The 16706-nt window shown below is 47.5% G+C and overlaps 1 protein-coding gene across 1 annotated transcript in view; it reads left to right on the top strand.

Moving 5' to 3' along the window:
• Positions 1 to 16706, top strand: part of LOC120978913 (cytochrome P450 2D14-like) — a 168128-nt gene that overhangs the window by 20563 nt on the left and 130859 nt on the right. Inside the window, exon 3 of the mRNA XM_040407343.1 lies at positions 15781 to 15933. Within this exon, the coding sequence (XP_040263277.1) occupies positions 15781 to 15933 (153 nt within the window). The remainder of the gene's footprint in view (positions 1 to 15780; positions 15934 to 16706) is intronic.

Genomic DNA, 16706 nt, shown 5'->3' with positions numbered 1-16706 from the left:
CGCCTCTATCCAACCTCTTACCATGTCAATTTGGTTCCTGACAAACTCCTCACACCTGTGATCCCAATGGTCAACTCGGAAGTCATCTACGGAAATTCTCCAGGTAAATAGGATGAATTTGGCGTCCGTGATGATTTTCCAGGGGGATGACAGTTGAGGAGCTACAGGATCTGCCAATTGATGGATAGGGGCGGTGCAAGAGTCGGAATGTGGTTTTACCGGTTGGAGATCTTCTGTATCGTAGGGGACCCTCACCACTGTTGCACAGATCTGTCCCCTTCCTTTGAAGGGGTACCACTGATCGTTTTCTCCAGCCTGTAACACTAGCTTCCCTACAGGTTTTGTTTGGGACAGATAGACCCACTGAGTAAAGGTCCAGCACCCCTCGTCTGCTGTCTCACAAAAAGGCCATTTAAACGAACCATCTATATTGATGTCAAAGTTAATATCTCTACCCCTGGGGTCCTTCCAATCGGAAGACACATACCTCCCCCGGTATTCTTCAGTCATAGGAGTACCATCCATCCATACATCCACCGTAGGGGTGTCTATCCCGTTGCACACCAAATCCCAACTCCAGGGATTAGTGTCCAACATCACCATCTGGGTTTCTTGCTCCCAGTGAGCATAGGTGACAAAATAGTATCCTGTCACCTCAGAAACACAGTTGTCTCTCATGATGGTGATCATGAAAGACCGTATGGATGGAGATCCCTTTAACCGAGCATACCTAGGGTCCTTTGCGTCGGTCCGTACCTTTAAAACTGTGGCTCGATATAAGCCTTTCAGTTTCACCAGACCACTCTGATCGTTCCAGATGGCTTGACCAGAGTCACTGCAGTTTAATTTTAACATCATTATATTGGTTCGTAAATAATCAGTGGACACATGTCCCTGAACGTAACTGGATTCCCTGGTGATAATCATCTGGGAATCTCTTAACATGCAATAAGCCTTCAGGGTGCCTTTTACTGGAATGGGCCTATCAAAATATGTCCTAACCCTTAACCTGTCTAGGCTATCCTTCTCCAGGAAGGTAGCCTTCAGGATGTGCCAATCGCTGTACTCTGCCCCAGTGACATCTTCAGGACTCAGTATTCCCTTCTTAGTGCATAACACCGTGGTAGTGTTAGCTCTCACTTGCTGGTATGGGTGCAAGTGTGGGTCTTTAGATACCCATCTTAAGGATTTGATAGGTGTAGGGTCTGAGTCTTGAAAATGCCTAAATTCCTTGAGACAGAGGGCGTGTAAGTCATGTTGAATGGCAGACACATTCTCCACTGGGGTATAATGCTGAATTACACCGTTGGCAAAACCCTCTCTTTGGAAACCATACAGATACCACTGACCTGAAGTAAAGGCGAAGTTCTCGTATGGTTTCCGGATTTTGCCACCCAAACATTCCACCATTAAAAGGCCGGGTCCATTAAGTGATATGTTTGCCATATCAATGTTAGTCCCCAGGCCCTCCCCTGAAGAGGCCGACCCTGCCGTCAACATGCTTACCGCCAGTGTCACAAGCTGGAGACATATCCCGTTCAGAGAATGCCTAGCTCTTCCCTGGTCAAGTGGTCCCATGGCGTGTCTCCCTCTTGTGTTCTGTAATTAGATGGAGTGTGATCAGTGGAATGGATTTATCATCGACCCACCAAGCCCTATTACCCCTCCCCCCCTTCACCCAACTCAGAACGGTATATGTTATTGAGTTGGGGAAGCTCGAGTGGCTTTGGCTTGGTCGATGTGAATCCACAAGAGTTCCTGCCGTCTATGGGATTTCTTTTTGTTGGTGATTGGCCTTTGCACTTTCAGCATGGTGTCTCCCATTACTTCAAGGACCTTGTATGGTCCTTCCCAGTTTGCGTCCCAGGGGCCAGCCCGACGGAATACTTTTACCATCACCATTTCTCCTACAGCGGGCATTGGCGTTTCCCCCTGTAGATACGGTTTGTGTAGCCGTATTGCTGCGTGAGGCAGTAGCTCTTTCAGGTTCTGTTGAACCTGTTGGAGAAACATGTCTCTGGCGATGGCGTCTTTCGTGGGCTCTGACACTTGAGGTTCGTTGGGGAGACATAGGGGCATCTTACGTCCGGTCATCAGTTCATACGGGGAGATACCGGTACTGGAGGCTTCGGTGGCTCGAATACCCATCAGCACTGCTGGAAGATAGGTTACCCAAGAGGAACCCTTCTCCAGCAGCGCCTTGGAAAGCCGGGTTTTGATGGTCCGGTTCATCCGTTCCACGATACCCGCTGACTGAGGGTGGTAAGGCACATGAAACCTTTGCTTTATGTCTAAGAGACCACAAAGCGCTTTCATTACCTTACCCGTGAAATGTGTCCCTCTGTCTGATTCTATCACTCTGGGGATACCCCATCGTGACAGAACCTGTTCCCAGAGAACACGGGCAGTCGTGGTAGCCGTTTCATTGACCGTGGGGATGGCTTCTACCCATTTCGAGAAGACATCCACTATTACCAATGCGTAACGGCAGTTACGACTTCCGGTTGGTAATGGTCCAATGAAATCGATTTGTATCGCGGACCACGGACCATCCGCAGGTGGAACCCGTTGCAACACTGGTTTCAGGGCGGATGCCCTTGGGTTGACTTGAGCACACACCAGGCACTGTTGGGTAACCTCCTCTACTGAATGGGACATCCCTGGCCAGTATAATTTGTCTCTCAGGAGAGGCAAGGGTTTATTCCGGCCAAGGTGTCCAAACAGTTGGTGGTTCAATCGCGTCAGTTCTGCTTGCAGATGTTGCGGGACCACAGGAAGAGGAAGTTGCTGAGTACCGGTATCGTAACACAAGATCCCTTGTTGTACAGACCAGGGGTGTTGAGGTGATTTGATGTGTGTCATTAGAAGAGGATCCTTAGATTGTTCCTCTTCAAATGACACCGGGCCGTCACTCAGATGGGTACGTGCTGCAATCCGGTGAGTTGGTAGCGGCCCCATGCCCGGTTCCCGGAGAGTACCAGACACTGCCGCTAGTTTAGCCAACTCGTCTGCCTTGTTGTTTCCCATTATCAAAGGTTCATCGCCTTTTTGATGTGCCGGGATTTTGATAATGGCTGCTTCCGTCATATGTGCCATGCCCCACTCCCACAGCTCTTTCAGGACCGACACATGAGCCAGAGGTTTGTTTTGGCTGTCTACAAAGCCTCTCTTCTTCCATATGTCAAGATGCAGGGTGAGGGGCCGAACTACATACGAGCTGTCGCTGTATATAGTTCGTTTCCCTGGGGGCTGAAGAAGCAGAGCTTCTTTGACCGCCTCTAGCTCTGCACGCTGTGCTGACATGTGACCCGGTAGCCTGACAAGACTCTGGGTACCAGTGGTCTCATCCAGTACAGAAAAACCCGTGACATATTCTCCTTCCAAATAGAATCAAGAGCCATCAACAAAGATGACTCTGTCATCTGGACATCTGTCGGTTCTGAACATCTGTGGAGAGTCGTCCAGTTCGGGTTGGCCACAGTCATGTTCGGTTCCAGTCAGGTTTAGCAACTGAGACAGAACATACTTGGCCTTATGGTCCACCTGCAGATTCCGGCCACTGAGATCCATGATCCATCTCCCGAATCTCTGTTGGGAGACTCCAGGGAGAGTATCACGGAGCAAGAGGGCTAAAGGAGAATGTGGAGTCTGCAAGGTGAGGGGTCGGAAGCCTACAATATGCTCGGTAGTCTTGACGGCATAGTGTATGGCTGCCAATTGTTTGGCACATTCATCGAACCCTCGTTCGACGGGTGAAAGTAGCCTGGAGAAATATCCCAGCGGTCGGGCCTCATACCCTACTTTCTGAAGAAGGACCGCTGCGATAGACTCCATCCCTGCATGCGCCTGTATGGCCATTTCCCCATCTGGATGTGGAGTAGCCAACACAGGTGCAGAGGATAGGTCCCTTTTCAAAATTGAAAAGGCCTCTTCCTGTGTCTTGGACCAGCCTTTGATTGAGGGTTCTTCCCCTCTAAGGAGCTCATAGAGAGGTTTTGCTTTGGCAGCAAAGTCCTCTATGAATTCCCTCATAAAGTTGGCCACCCCCAGGAATTTTCTCAAATCCTGAAGAGTGCCGGGTCTGGGTAACTTCACCATGGCTTCCACACGGGCAGTCATGATTCCTTTGGTTCCAAAGGAAATTTGGACCCCAAGGAAGGTTACCTCCGCTTTGGCCAAATTTGCCTTATGGGGACTCAGCTTGAGTCCTGACTTTGTCAGGAGTCCCAGCAGCTCTTTCAACAGAACCAAATGTTCCTCTATGGTTTCTGTATGCAAGAGCAGGTCATCCACGTATTGTAGAAGGCATTCCGGTCGTGAGAACACACTCAGTACGGCCGCCAATGCCTGATGAAAATACGTGGGGCTGCTGTGTAACCCCTGAGGCAGTACAGCAAACATGTACTGTTTGTCCCCCACCGTAAAGGCAAATTTGTACCGGCATGACTCCGTGAGTTCGATGGAGAAGAACCCGTTAGCAACATCTAGAGTCGAGAATACGCGGCTTTTGCCGCTTATTCTGGCCATGATGTCGGGAGTCTGGGCCACCACTGGAGCTGACATTGGGGTGTATTTATTGAGGATCCGGAGGTCTATGGTGAGCCTCCATGCACTAGTGTCCTTTTTCTTGACTGGCCAGAGGGCATTGTTGCATTTTGAATTACCCTCAATAACCACACCCCTAGTCTTCAACTCCTGGACCGTGTCCATAATTGAATGGGTGGCTTCTGGTGGAAATCGGTATTGGCGTTGAGGTGGAGGGTCAGGACCCTGAATGTCCACCTGAACTCCAATCAGTCTGCCACAGTCATTTTTGCTCTGGGCCCACAGTTCGGGATGCTCGTACACAATAGGCTCCAGGTCTAGATTATGTGAGACCTCAGGCCACTTGTGTTCGAGCATGTCAGTAGAATTTTCTACTGCTTGCAAAGGTGGTCCCAGACAATGGCGTTGGATAACAAACACCTTAGCTCGTCTAGGACCCTTCCACACAATGCAATTTGCCAGATCCAGGATCCACCCATTTTGTGTCATTACATCGGTTCCGATAATGTTGTCAGAACCGGGGTAATACCACATGGGGATCCTAAGGGTCATGTAACTGGTGATCTGGACGATTACTTCCTCTATTCTGTGGGCCTTCACTCCCCCTTGTTGGTGATCAAATCCGATCACCACACACTGAGGTCTGTTGGGATGTAAATCATGTTTGACATTGGTAATGGAGATTTCCGCACCAGTGTCAAGATTGATTTCAGTGTCCTGATTCTTTATTTTGGCTTTTATGTGGGGTCTCCCTGAAGAATCCAGTATGATAGGACATACTGGCGCCAGATCTTTAGGGATCCCTGATCTTCAGTCAATTTCCACCAGACTCCCAGTAGGTACCTGTGAGGTACATACTGCCACTTGTGGGTTCTTGCTATAGACCCTTTGTGTGGATTCCAGGGATTCCACACTCATTACCGTACGCGCTGGGTCATTCACAACAGTCACACGTTTTGGTGTCTGGACCTGTGAATGTCCCAGATATTCCCCCACTGATTTGGCATAATTAGGATTCATCTTGAAACCGTTATTATTGCCCGTTCTCTCAGGATTTGTCCGGTTACTACGTGACCATTGTGGACAATTCCTCTTTATGTGCCTGTATTGTAAACATAGGAAGCATCGAATGCCTCCCATCCTTTCCAATGGCGGGGCTGTGGGGCGAATAGCAGAGTTACCTTTTGTGTGCTGTACCCGTTCATCTTGAGATGTATCGTGTACAGGCGCACGCTCCGTCACTTTGACGGATTTCTTATTGAGCAGTGTATCCTGTCTGCACTGCTCAATAATCATAGCAGCATCCGTGAGGGATGGCTCCCTAGCAGCACTCAACCGGATTGCAGTGTCAAGGTATGGGAATTTTTCCACAAACATGCGTATCATACCCTGTGGAATTCCGATACCGTGATCTTTTGTAACCCTTCTGTACATTGCTTCAAACCGACTACACATAGACAGAGGTTCGTCATGTATAGTGGGTTTGAACTTGGACAGGATATCCGGAGTGACGTCCCAATGGCCCGTTGCCAGTCTTATGAGTATGGAGAGACGTTCCTCCTTGTCATAAAACTGTCCATTCATGGGTTGCGTCCTCCCCGTTACCTCATACCTTTGGTTTAGGTGTGTAGGTAACCATAACTTGAATAACTCCCTGCGATATTCGTGAGCCACTGAATACTTGTTACAGTGACCCTCGAAGATATCACATGAAGTAAACGGATCTACACTGGGATCATATTTAGGGATCTCCTTGCAGATCCGTAACAGGAAGTTTATCCTTTCCATACTGGAATGGTTAGGATAAAAATCTTCCTGTCTTTCCGGACGCGTTGGCGGATTGGAAGTGGTAAATTGCCAACCACTTTCCTCTCTCCAATCGTTGCCCTGTTCCTGGGATCGGTTGCTACTATTCTCCCTGGGTGTGTGGGTGAAATGTAGCGTCCGTTCCACCTGTCCCCTAGTGTCTACTGTATCGGATGCTTGATCCGTGGAAGATCTTGGCGCTGTCGCCGCTATCTCCCCCTGTGCCATTTCCGAAACACAAACCTGTTTCGTGGGCACCATACTGTTAGCACCAGGCCGTGACAGATTCGAGATGACCTGCTGCAAATCCGCAATGGTTTGCGTTTTTGCAGCCAGGTCCTCTCGAAGTTGAACAATCATGTTATCCATAGATACCGTATTGTTCCTGAACTGGTTTATCTCAGTGTACAGTCTGAGCAGTTCCTTATCCATGTCAGAGTAGAAACTCTCCTTGTCCGAGAGTCTAGACTCTAACACGCAAATCTCCCTGCCCCTCTCGACCGTACACTGGGATTTCTCTTGTAGTTGTGTTTGTAATGTGTGTAACTGTTTAATGTTCTCAACACAACAATTGCAGTGGAAGTTTGCAGTGTTGGAAACTTCCTGTGCCTTTGCCGTGCTGTTAAGTGTTTCCAGATGTTCCGGCTTCCAAATGATATCCTCAAAGGTGTGAACCAATTTGGCTAACATTTGGAGCCGTTTTTTGTTTTTTTTAAACATGCTGCGATTAATGCAGAGTTTGTCATGAGCGTATGCCTGGTCCAATGAAGTGGACCATAGCAGCTCAGTGGATTTGTACGTGGTGGGGATGATGGGGTTGTATGTGCTATGTTTGCTGAGGTGTTGCAGTGTGGCGAAGTTCATACTTACTTTTTGACGAGAGGCCATCTTCATTGGTGTCGTTGTTGGTTGTACTGTGTTGCTGCGTGGAGGAGGTCCTTCAATATTCGGAACGCCTTCTCCCGACCAGCCAGACGACTTCTGTTCGACTTCAATGACGATGGTTCTCTCTTCAGTGGTGTAGGTGATGACTTCTCTCCAGTGGGCGTGTAAGGGAATCAGAAAATATTAATACAGAAAAATCAGAAAAGATTTTAGATTCTCTGCTGTAGAGATTGCTCTGTGTCTGGTTCTGATTGAACAAACCGCTTTACCTGTACGAACTATCAGGCAATGGACGCTCAGAATCCACTGACCGCGTCCCTCCTGTCTGACTAGTTCACAGCGTAAGCGATTCTCTCCACCAAACCCAAACACAGAAAACAAACTCTTAGCAGTGGGCCTGGCTCGCCAATGTAAAGGGAGAATATTAATCACCAATATTTATGCAAATATCGGTAATTAATATTCATAAATAGGAGTAGCCGTCTAGTGATAACTCCGCCTATTTATGCCTTTATATAATAATAACAATACTTTCACTATGCCTTACACTGATTGCTACACTAGCTGCATGCGCCTTACTAACTAACTATCGCCAATAATTACACGTTACACAGATACCAATATAACAGTATTTATTAACAATACACTACGCAATACACTAGCAATACAGCACTAATTATACAGTACTCAACTACACTACACGTTCCCAATTCCACCCATAAACTAACTATATGGTACACACATTCAATATTAACAGCCCACCCACCTAGTACTATTAACTATCCCTATGGGGTCGACGAAGGTTGACGGTGGTCTTACAAGGGTGTAAGCCAACCACAGAGCATATATATATTGCAGGAGGTGATTAGGGTAAATCAGGGATCAGGGGTAGGGTTACCAGGGGTAATAAAGGGTAGGGTTACCAGGGGTATATAGGGTAGGGGTTACCAGGGGTATATAGGGTAGGGTTTACCAGGGGTATATAGGGTAGGGTTTACCAGGGGTGAGTGGGGTATATAGTGGGAGTAGTGGGGTATATAGTAGGTGAGAGTAGTGGGGTATATAGTAGGTGAGAGTAGTGGGGTATATAGTTGGTGAGAGTAGTGGGGTATATATATAGTAGTGGGGTATATAGTAGGGGGGTATATAGTGAGAGTAGTGGGGTATATAGTAGGTGAGAGTAGTGGGGTATATAGTTGGTGAGAGTAGTGGGGAATATATATATATAGAGTAGTGAGGTATATAGTAGGGGAGAGCAATGGGGTATATAGTAGGGGGGTATATAGAGATGGTGCAGGGGGGTATAATGATACTTAGGGTATACAGCTCGTTGTCCAGGGGTCGCTCATTCGTCTAGGGGTGCTCGTTCAGCGGCGGGGGGGGGGGCGGCACGGCTCTTCTCCCCCAGTGCTGGGTCCGTGGGATATTTATATCCCACGGCCCGCACTGCCGCACCGCCCACAGGGTGGCGCGCGCGCGCGCACACACCACCATTGGAGACACGTGGGCCGGCGCAGTAAGATGATGTCACTGCGCCGGCCCGTGCGTCTCCTGAACGAGCGCATCGGGGCCGCGCTTACATGCCAACAGGCGGGGGAAGCCTTTGATCTCCCGCCTGTGGCATTCAGCATTCCGGCCAGCGAGATGTTAATTTCGCTGCCGGAATTCGCATAATAGAAGGAGAGGAGGCTTCTCCCCTTCTTCTATCATGTATAATTGTCTCCAGCGGCGCTGGTGACAATTATATCAAAGGGCTCAGATTCTGTGGAATCTGAGTCCTTTGAAGTTATCAGGATGACCGGACTTTAGTCTGGTCATTCTGATACAATCAACCAGACTGCATCTGTGTGAATGCTTGGGGGACATTCACACCGATGCATCTGGTTTCAGATGTATGGAGGGGGGGGGAATATAATATATATATCTATATATGTGTATGGATGCATGGGGCACATCCATACACATGTATACACCAACATAGGGGACAAACATAAGAATATATATATATACACATCAGGGGGCATAAGGGGCCCAGTTATATACATGTATACATATCCTAATATGTATACACATGTATACAAGGGGCCACTGCCCTATACATATTATAAAGGGGGATCATAGAAATACATATATATATAACAAGGGGCCACAGTATATATGTTAAGGGGGCATATATTTCCCACAGGGGCCACCATGAGTCCCTGTGGGCACCCATGGGCAAACGTGCACAGATGCTGGGCACATCTGTGCACATCATCCCAGGATGCGGTAGTAAATGTATGCATATATACCATACATGGCCGCACGTGATTGCATGCATGCATGGGTATATATGCATACGTCTCAACCCTTCCTCAACAGTTTGGCACATTTTTTGGTTCTCCTGAGGAGGAACGATTTTCCTCTTCTTTGTCTTAGATTTGGCGGCAAATTCAAAATAACCTGAAAAAGGGGGGGGGGGGACTGTAATGGTCCATCAGGTGACTGATGTCAGGAGATCAAGGAGACTGGCTAAGCGTGGAGGAATCTAACAGCCTCCTTGATTTCTCTTGATTCAATGTTGATAAGGTTAATGACCACTTCCCTTGTCTCAGCTGTTGCTCAGTGGTCATCACTTCTACCCTTTATAGTCTGACCCCACCCTTCTGACTATGCGGTAGATTGCTTCATTTGGTTTTGGAAAGAGCTGGAGTGTGGTTCTCCCTGAGTTCCTGCTCATCCTTGTACAACAGAAGCTAAGTGTCTTGTTTGTATTTTCCCTTTGGGTTTTGTTACTAGGCTTCAGGGAGACGCTTGTTCCTTCATCTGGGAAGGAATGGGTTGTCTCATATTGGTCCCTGCCAATATCTTTAGGGATCCTCAGGGTCTCCAGGGCATCCAGGTTCCTGTTTATGGTTATTTCTACCTTCAAGGGGGACCCATACGGTTATGAGTCAGGGTCAGGAGTAGGGTTCTTTAGGTGGTGACCGTTTTCACACCACCCCCATTGTATTCCTACTGACCCAGAGAATAAAAGGCACAGGTCAGTTTCGCCGCAAAGCGAACCCCGTAGGAACAAAACCCGTAAAATGGTGGAGGAATTCAGTTTTTTTTTCCAATTCCACCGCATTTGGAATTGTTTGCCCGCTTTCCACTACATTGTATGCCATATAAAATGGTGGCATTAGAAAGTACAACTTGTCCTGCAAAAAATAAGCCCTCATATGGTTATGTGACCGGAAAAATAAAAAAGTCAAGGAAGATAGGGAAGAAAAATAAAAATTTAAAAATGAAAAAATAAAACTCTGGTATCTCGTTAAAGGGGTTATCCAACCCCTATTATGCCCCCCAAAATTGTTGGCCACCGCATACAGGTAATACTTATGCTCAAGGGGGGGGGGTGCAGCTAATAGCAGGCCGTGAAGGAAATGAGCCTCCCTACCGTCACCCGTGATGCTAAGGAGGCTCGTTCCCATTGTGGCCTGCTTGTGACTGCCCCTCACGTCTCTGGATGTTTTCATTCATGTGACAGGGGGATGCAGTGGTGGCCATGTGGGCATCAGTGACGTGGGTGCCGGGAGCGGGCAAAGTATTACCTGTATAAGGTGCCCTGGCATTTTGGGGGGCATTATAGGGTTTGAATAACCCCTTTAACGCCTTGCTGCTGATGCTTAGTTTACCATGAGAAAAAAATAGCCATTTATCATGAATAATGACTTTAGAGTATAAGTTGATATTGCTGTCATAACGTGCAAGAAATAAAAGCGTGAACATCATACATTATACACAAAAAATATTATCTATTACACGTTACACACCAATAATGTTGTTTAACCTTGCACACACCAGTAACTCCACCATATAGTGCTTCTCCCATAAACTATGCACAAATAATAACATAATATGCTATACAGATAAATAATCCTGTTAAGGGTCCATTCAGACGTCCAAAGTGTTTTGCGGTCTGCAAATTGCGGACTGCAAAACACTGACGCCGCACATCACCAGCACTTAATAGATCATTCCTATTCTTGTCCGCAGCTGCGGACAAGAATAGGACATGCTCTATTTTTTTCCGGAGCCGCGGACCGGAAGTTCGGGGCAGTGGAGAGGAAATGCGGATTTGAAAATGAATGGGTCCGCACCCGTTCCGCACAGATCCGGACCCATTCAACAGACGTCTGAATGGACCCTTATACAATGTGCACAGATAAAGCCACCATATCCTGCACACAGTGGGACAGGGCAGCTATTAGCAATTTTTTGTCCCATAATTGCCACAGAGTCAGTGCCACTACGCACTGTTAGAGTTGGCAGATGTCAGGGACACTGCAGTGGGTGGGAGATTAGAAGCTGCTAGAGCAGGGGTGCACAACCTGCGGCCTGGGGGCTACATGCGGCCCTTGATACCATTCTGTGCGGCCCCCAACCATCTAGTAACAGACATGTATACCTATGTCTTGTGGCTGCTCAGATGTATTTTTCATGTATTTCTCCCATTGGATGGGAGTCCTGGAAGTGTAACTAGACATTAATGGTATATAATGTGTGTTCAATATGCCATAAGTACAATATTTCAGTTGTTAATACACCTTTAAATTTTAATTTCGGCACTCGTCATTGGTTCAGTCTGGCAATGTGGCCCCCAACCAGGAAACGTTGTGCACTCCTGTGCTAGAGGCTCTATGAGGGGAGTGTGTTCTGCCAGAATACTATACCTTATCAGGTACCACTTAATGCGCATGCGCGAAACCGGCCGGGACACACTGCGCCTGCGCTCGGAGCCACAGCTGGGTAGGAGAGGGTGTGCATGTGCGGCTATATACTCCCGTCGGCCACACACATCAGGATTACACCATGCGTGCGCACTCAGGGGTAGGTAAATTTGGACCGGAGTATATAGCCGCACGTGCGTACCATCTCCTACCCAGCCGTGGCTCCAGGCGCAGTGTGTCCCGTCCGGTTTTGCGCATGCGCATTAAGTGGGCGCTTCTCCCGCGGCGCTGCTATAATTTTGACTTACCCGTGGATCTGTGCTTGCGCAGCGCCGCACACCCCCTCCTCCAGCTGATTCTCGTCACTTCCGGTGCGGCCACGTCACCGGAAGTGACAAGGGTATAGCATTCTGATAAGGTATAGTATTCTGACAGAACAGAGTGAACATAAAAGACAAAAGGTGATGGAGATCTGTCATTAGAGGGAGGGTAGCAGCAGCTGGCATGGGCTCTTTTATATGAAAGGGGATAGAAGTAGGTGGCATGGACTCTGATAGATCAGGGGGCAGAAGTTGACAAGGGCTTTGTGCTAAGGGATTGGGCACATCAAGTCTAATAGGTGATAGGGGCTCAGTTACTGATGGATGGACAGACACAGATTGGAGAAGGACAGAAGGATCCATTGGCTTTGTGAGTGGGTGGCGGTGACAAGGAATACAAAAGGTGGCAGGGGCTCTGTTATGAGAAGGGGGCACAGAAACTGGTACAGGTTCTCTGGGTCACAGAAGGTGGCAAGGAGTCTCTGGGGACTTCAGGGAACATAGGAGATGATAGTGGCTGGGAGGCCACAGATGGATGCAGGCTTGCAGCTATTATGTGGGGAGAGTAGTAGAGGGGCATACTAGAGAGGTTCTGTGGGGGCCAGGAGGGAGATAATAGGTAACAACAGCAGGCTAGAGGGAAGTGGCAGGCAGCTAGTTTCGGGGGGGGGGGGGGGGGGGCTGGGCTTCACGGGGCGGGGGCGTGGCTTCACAGATGTAGGCGTGACCGGTGACGTTCTGTCTGCTTGAGCGGGTCGGGACATCAGCAGAGTGTGCTCAATTGTGTACAGAATGGGGGGGGGGAGTTCGGAGGGGGGCCCTGAGCATAGAGGAAGCAAGCAGGGCCCAGCCAGAACTGAACTGAGGACAAATAGGCGTGCTTCCTCAATGCCCGATAAACTGTCTGCAGATGTAGGGGGCGGGGCCTTCCATGCGCTCTGGGCCCCCCCATGCCATGGGCCCCATAGCAGCTGCATGGTCTGCCTATATGATAGGTACACCACTGCCACTGTGCCCAATTTGTAGTAGTAATGCCCTCTGTGCCCCCTTATGGTACTAATGCCCACTGTGCCCCCTTTGTAGTAGCAATGCCCTCTGTGCCCCCCTTGTGGTAGTAATGCCCTTTGTAGTAGTAATGCCCTCTGTGCCCCCTTATGGTAGTAATTCCAACAGTGCTCCCTTTGTAGTAGTAATGCCCTCTGCTCTGTGTTTCCTTTGTAGTAGCAATGCCCTCTCTGTTAAAAAATAAATTAAAAAAACACGCAATGCCTACTCAACTTGTCCCGTTCCTGAAGCTCACAGTCCTTTCTCCCCTGCAGACACAGATCACTCTGCATCACTGTGTGGGAGGAGCTTATGAAGATTCCCGTGCTGCAGGCTCCTCCTACACAAGTCGGCAGCGTGATCCGTGCTTGCAGGCTGAATGGTGGAGCAGGGAGAAGTCTTCCTGCTTAATCATTCAGTGTGGTGCCAGCCTGAACTAGGGGAGGAGCACGGGGAGCTGAGTGGTCGGTACGTGACTGGACCGCAGCGCCCTGCGCTCCAAGAGGGGGAGTGGGTGCAGCTTAAAGGGAACACTGGCTGCATCCACCAGCAGTGTTTAACTGCTGTGTGGATGCCGCCCCCTCAAAAATAGTGAAATATAGCTGAGCTAGTTCTTGTCTATTTCAGGGCTCCTGTTCTGGAGAAAAATTTGGGTCCCAGAGGCTGGACTATCTGACATTGGTGGCATATCCTAGCCATATGCCATCAATGTCTGAAATGAGACAACCCCTTTAATTACACTTATCTGTACCCTAGATGCAATGAACTTTAGGGTACGTCCACATGTGGTGGGTCTACTGTGGATTTTCCGCAGCAGATTTGTTTTATAAAAATGCCTGACGTTTACAGTAGCAGCAAAGACAATGAGATTTTTAGAAACTTCATCCACATAATGTGGACATTTTTCACAAGGAAATCTGCATATAACTGGACACGCTGTGTAGATTTTAAATCCACAGTATGTCAGTGCATGTTGTGGATGTTATTGCAAATGGTGAAATCAGCAGCAGAATCTGCAATAAATTTCTGCTGCAGAATTGCCGCAAAATCAGCAGTGGGAATTTTGCTGAAAGAAAATCCACACTGCGACCATTCACAAAAAAAATTCTGTCAAGAAACAAGCATTAAATATTAAAATTGTTTACCAAAATTATTTCAGTAACTCGGACCACATCTACATTTCTGTTGTCCATGTGTCCTAACAGCACCCATACACTGTAGAAGCAGGGTGCAGGCTGAGACGTTCCGTGCAGTAACGCCTCAGTCTAACAAACTGCTTCTCAAACTGTGAGTTAGTTAGTGAGGTGCAGCTGGGGATGCAGATTTGGCAGCTGCCTTAGGTTATTTTGGCAACATAACAGAGTCCTTTTCTATATAATGTTATGATCCTGGGTTCTGAGAGACAAAACTTTCACAGTCTTCTAAATTGGGAGGCCCCAGTAAACCAGCGTTTAGCATGTGCCAATCCCACTGTTTTATAGAAAGCTCTCTATCCAGTATAAATATGTATATAGATGATGCCTAAACTGGAATGAGAAAGCTGTAGCTGGAATGTTCTAGTAAAGATTAAATATAATTGTCAGACATAAGGAAAAAGCATACCATTTATGGCAAATGATTCTACAAACATTTAACAATGACTACATGAATCCATAAAGGGGTTCTCTCATCTCAGACATTGATGGCATATCATTAGAAGATGCCACCAATGTCAGATAGGTATAGGCCCAACCTCTGGGACACTGCACTTATATCTAGAACGGAGCCCCCAAAGCAAACAAAAGCACACTGCACATGCGTGGCCACCCTACATTAATTTCTATGGGAGTTCCGAAAATAGCTGCATGCTGGCTTGAGTATTTTTTTGCAGTCCCATGGAGGTAAATGACTGTAGTGTGCTCTTCATCCATTTCTGTAGGACTTCCAAAAGAGCTGAGTGCACTTGCTCAACTATTTTTGGAACTCCCATAGAAATGAATATGCTGCAGGCTCTTGTTTACTTTGGGGGCCCCATTCTAGAGATCAGTGCAGGTTCCAGAAGGGGGACCACTACCTATCTGACATTAGTGGCATATTCTACCGATATGCCACCAATGTCTGAGGCGGTGGCAGACTGGGGTTTCTGGGACCCACCAGAGGAAATTATTCTGAAGACCCGACCCAAAACACTAATGGCAAATGACTGGCTCTAAAGGCAGCCAAATTGTTTTTGCTTCTCCAGGATCTTTGAGGACCACTATGTATCAATGCCGTTGGGCTAGTGCGACCCTGGTGTGAGGTGGGACAAGCCCTTTAATGCTTTGTAGGTGTTGATGAAAAATTTGTGCCAATATTATCACACCAGTATGATCATCAGTGATGATACCACTCTGCAGTCTGGAATAAATCAAATTGATATATACATGAGAGGGTTAAATACAACATTTCTTTCACTTTAATGCACCAGGGATGTATTTAAAAATTAACATTTTATGTGTTCCTATTAGGAGTAATATTGGCCCGATATGGGAACTCATGGAAAGAGCAAAGAAGGTTTACCCTGACAACACTTAGAAACTTTGGCATGGGCAAGAAATCCCTTGAGGAGAGAGTGACAGAAGAAGCACAATGCCTATGTTCTGTATTTAAATCCAAGAAAGGTGGGTTCCTGAAGTTAAATTAAAGAGTATATATATTTATATACATTGTAGGAAGGAACAAGGGGTCATCATTGATGGTAGGTATGTGTCACCGAGGTTCCTGGCCTTGGTGAAGTAAGAGACAGTATTTTCATGTGTCAGCGGCAGCTAATGCTGATTGACACTTTTGCTATTTATTTAGTATGGCTGTAAATAGCTGATCCAGGACGGCTCTTATTGGGAGTAGTCAAAGTGCTGGGTGGGTGACTACTCCCCACGTTCCTGGCCGGGTTTTGACAGCACCTGGCTATCCTTAAAAAGGCAGCTGGGCTCAGCAGCAGAGAACGCCCTGTGTGTTGTGATCTGACCCCTGTGCTGGGCTTAAAAGCTGAGACCTGTGTGGGGAGAGCAGGCCACCTAAAGCCTGCATTTAGACTGCTGGAGGCAGAACCACCGACAAGGTGACATTTTTGTTATGCATGAACTTTCTACTCAGTGTGAACAAACACTAACCCTGCAAAGAGTGTTTTTTGTTTGACCTTATGTGTGATTAAACACGGACATTTAAATTACGAACTTGTACTTTGCCTCTGTACTGCACCCGCTTATCCCAACTACCAGTGCGAATCCCCACTATACTGTATATAGGTGAAATTTCAGGATGAACCTAAAATGCATTCTAACCTTTACAGGTGAACTTAATGTGACCTTCTCTACATTTTTGAATGGACATGTCCAACTGTTCAATGTTTTTGTACTTTTTGCACAACTTGCTGTTCAAAACAGGTGTTTGT

Source organism: Bufo bufo, chromosome 9, assembly GCF_905171765.1.
Source record: "Bufo bufo chromosome 9, aBufBuf1.1, whole genome shotgun sequence".
Taxonomy (NCBI): domain Eukaryota; kingdom Metazoa; phylum Chordata; class Amphibia; order Anura; family Bufonidae; genus Bufo; species Bufo bufo.
Note: the sequence above shows the minus strand (reverse complement) of the source record. Positions and strands in the feature narration are given on the sequence as shown.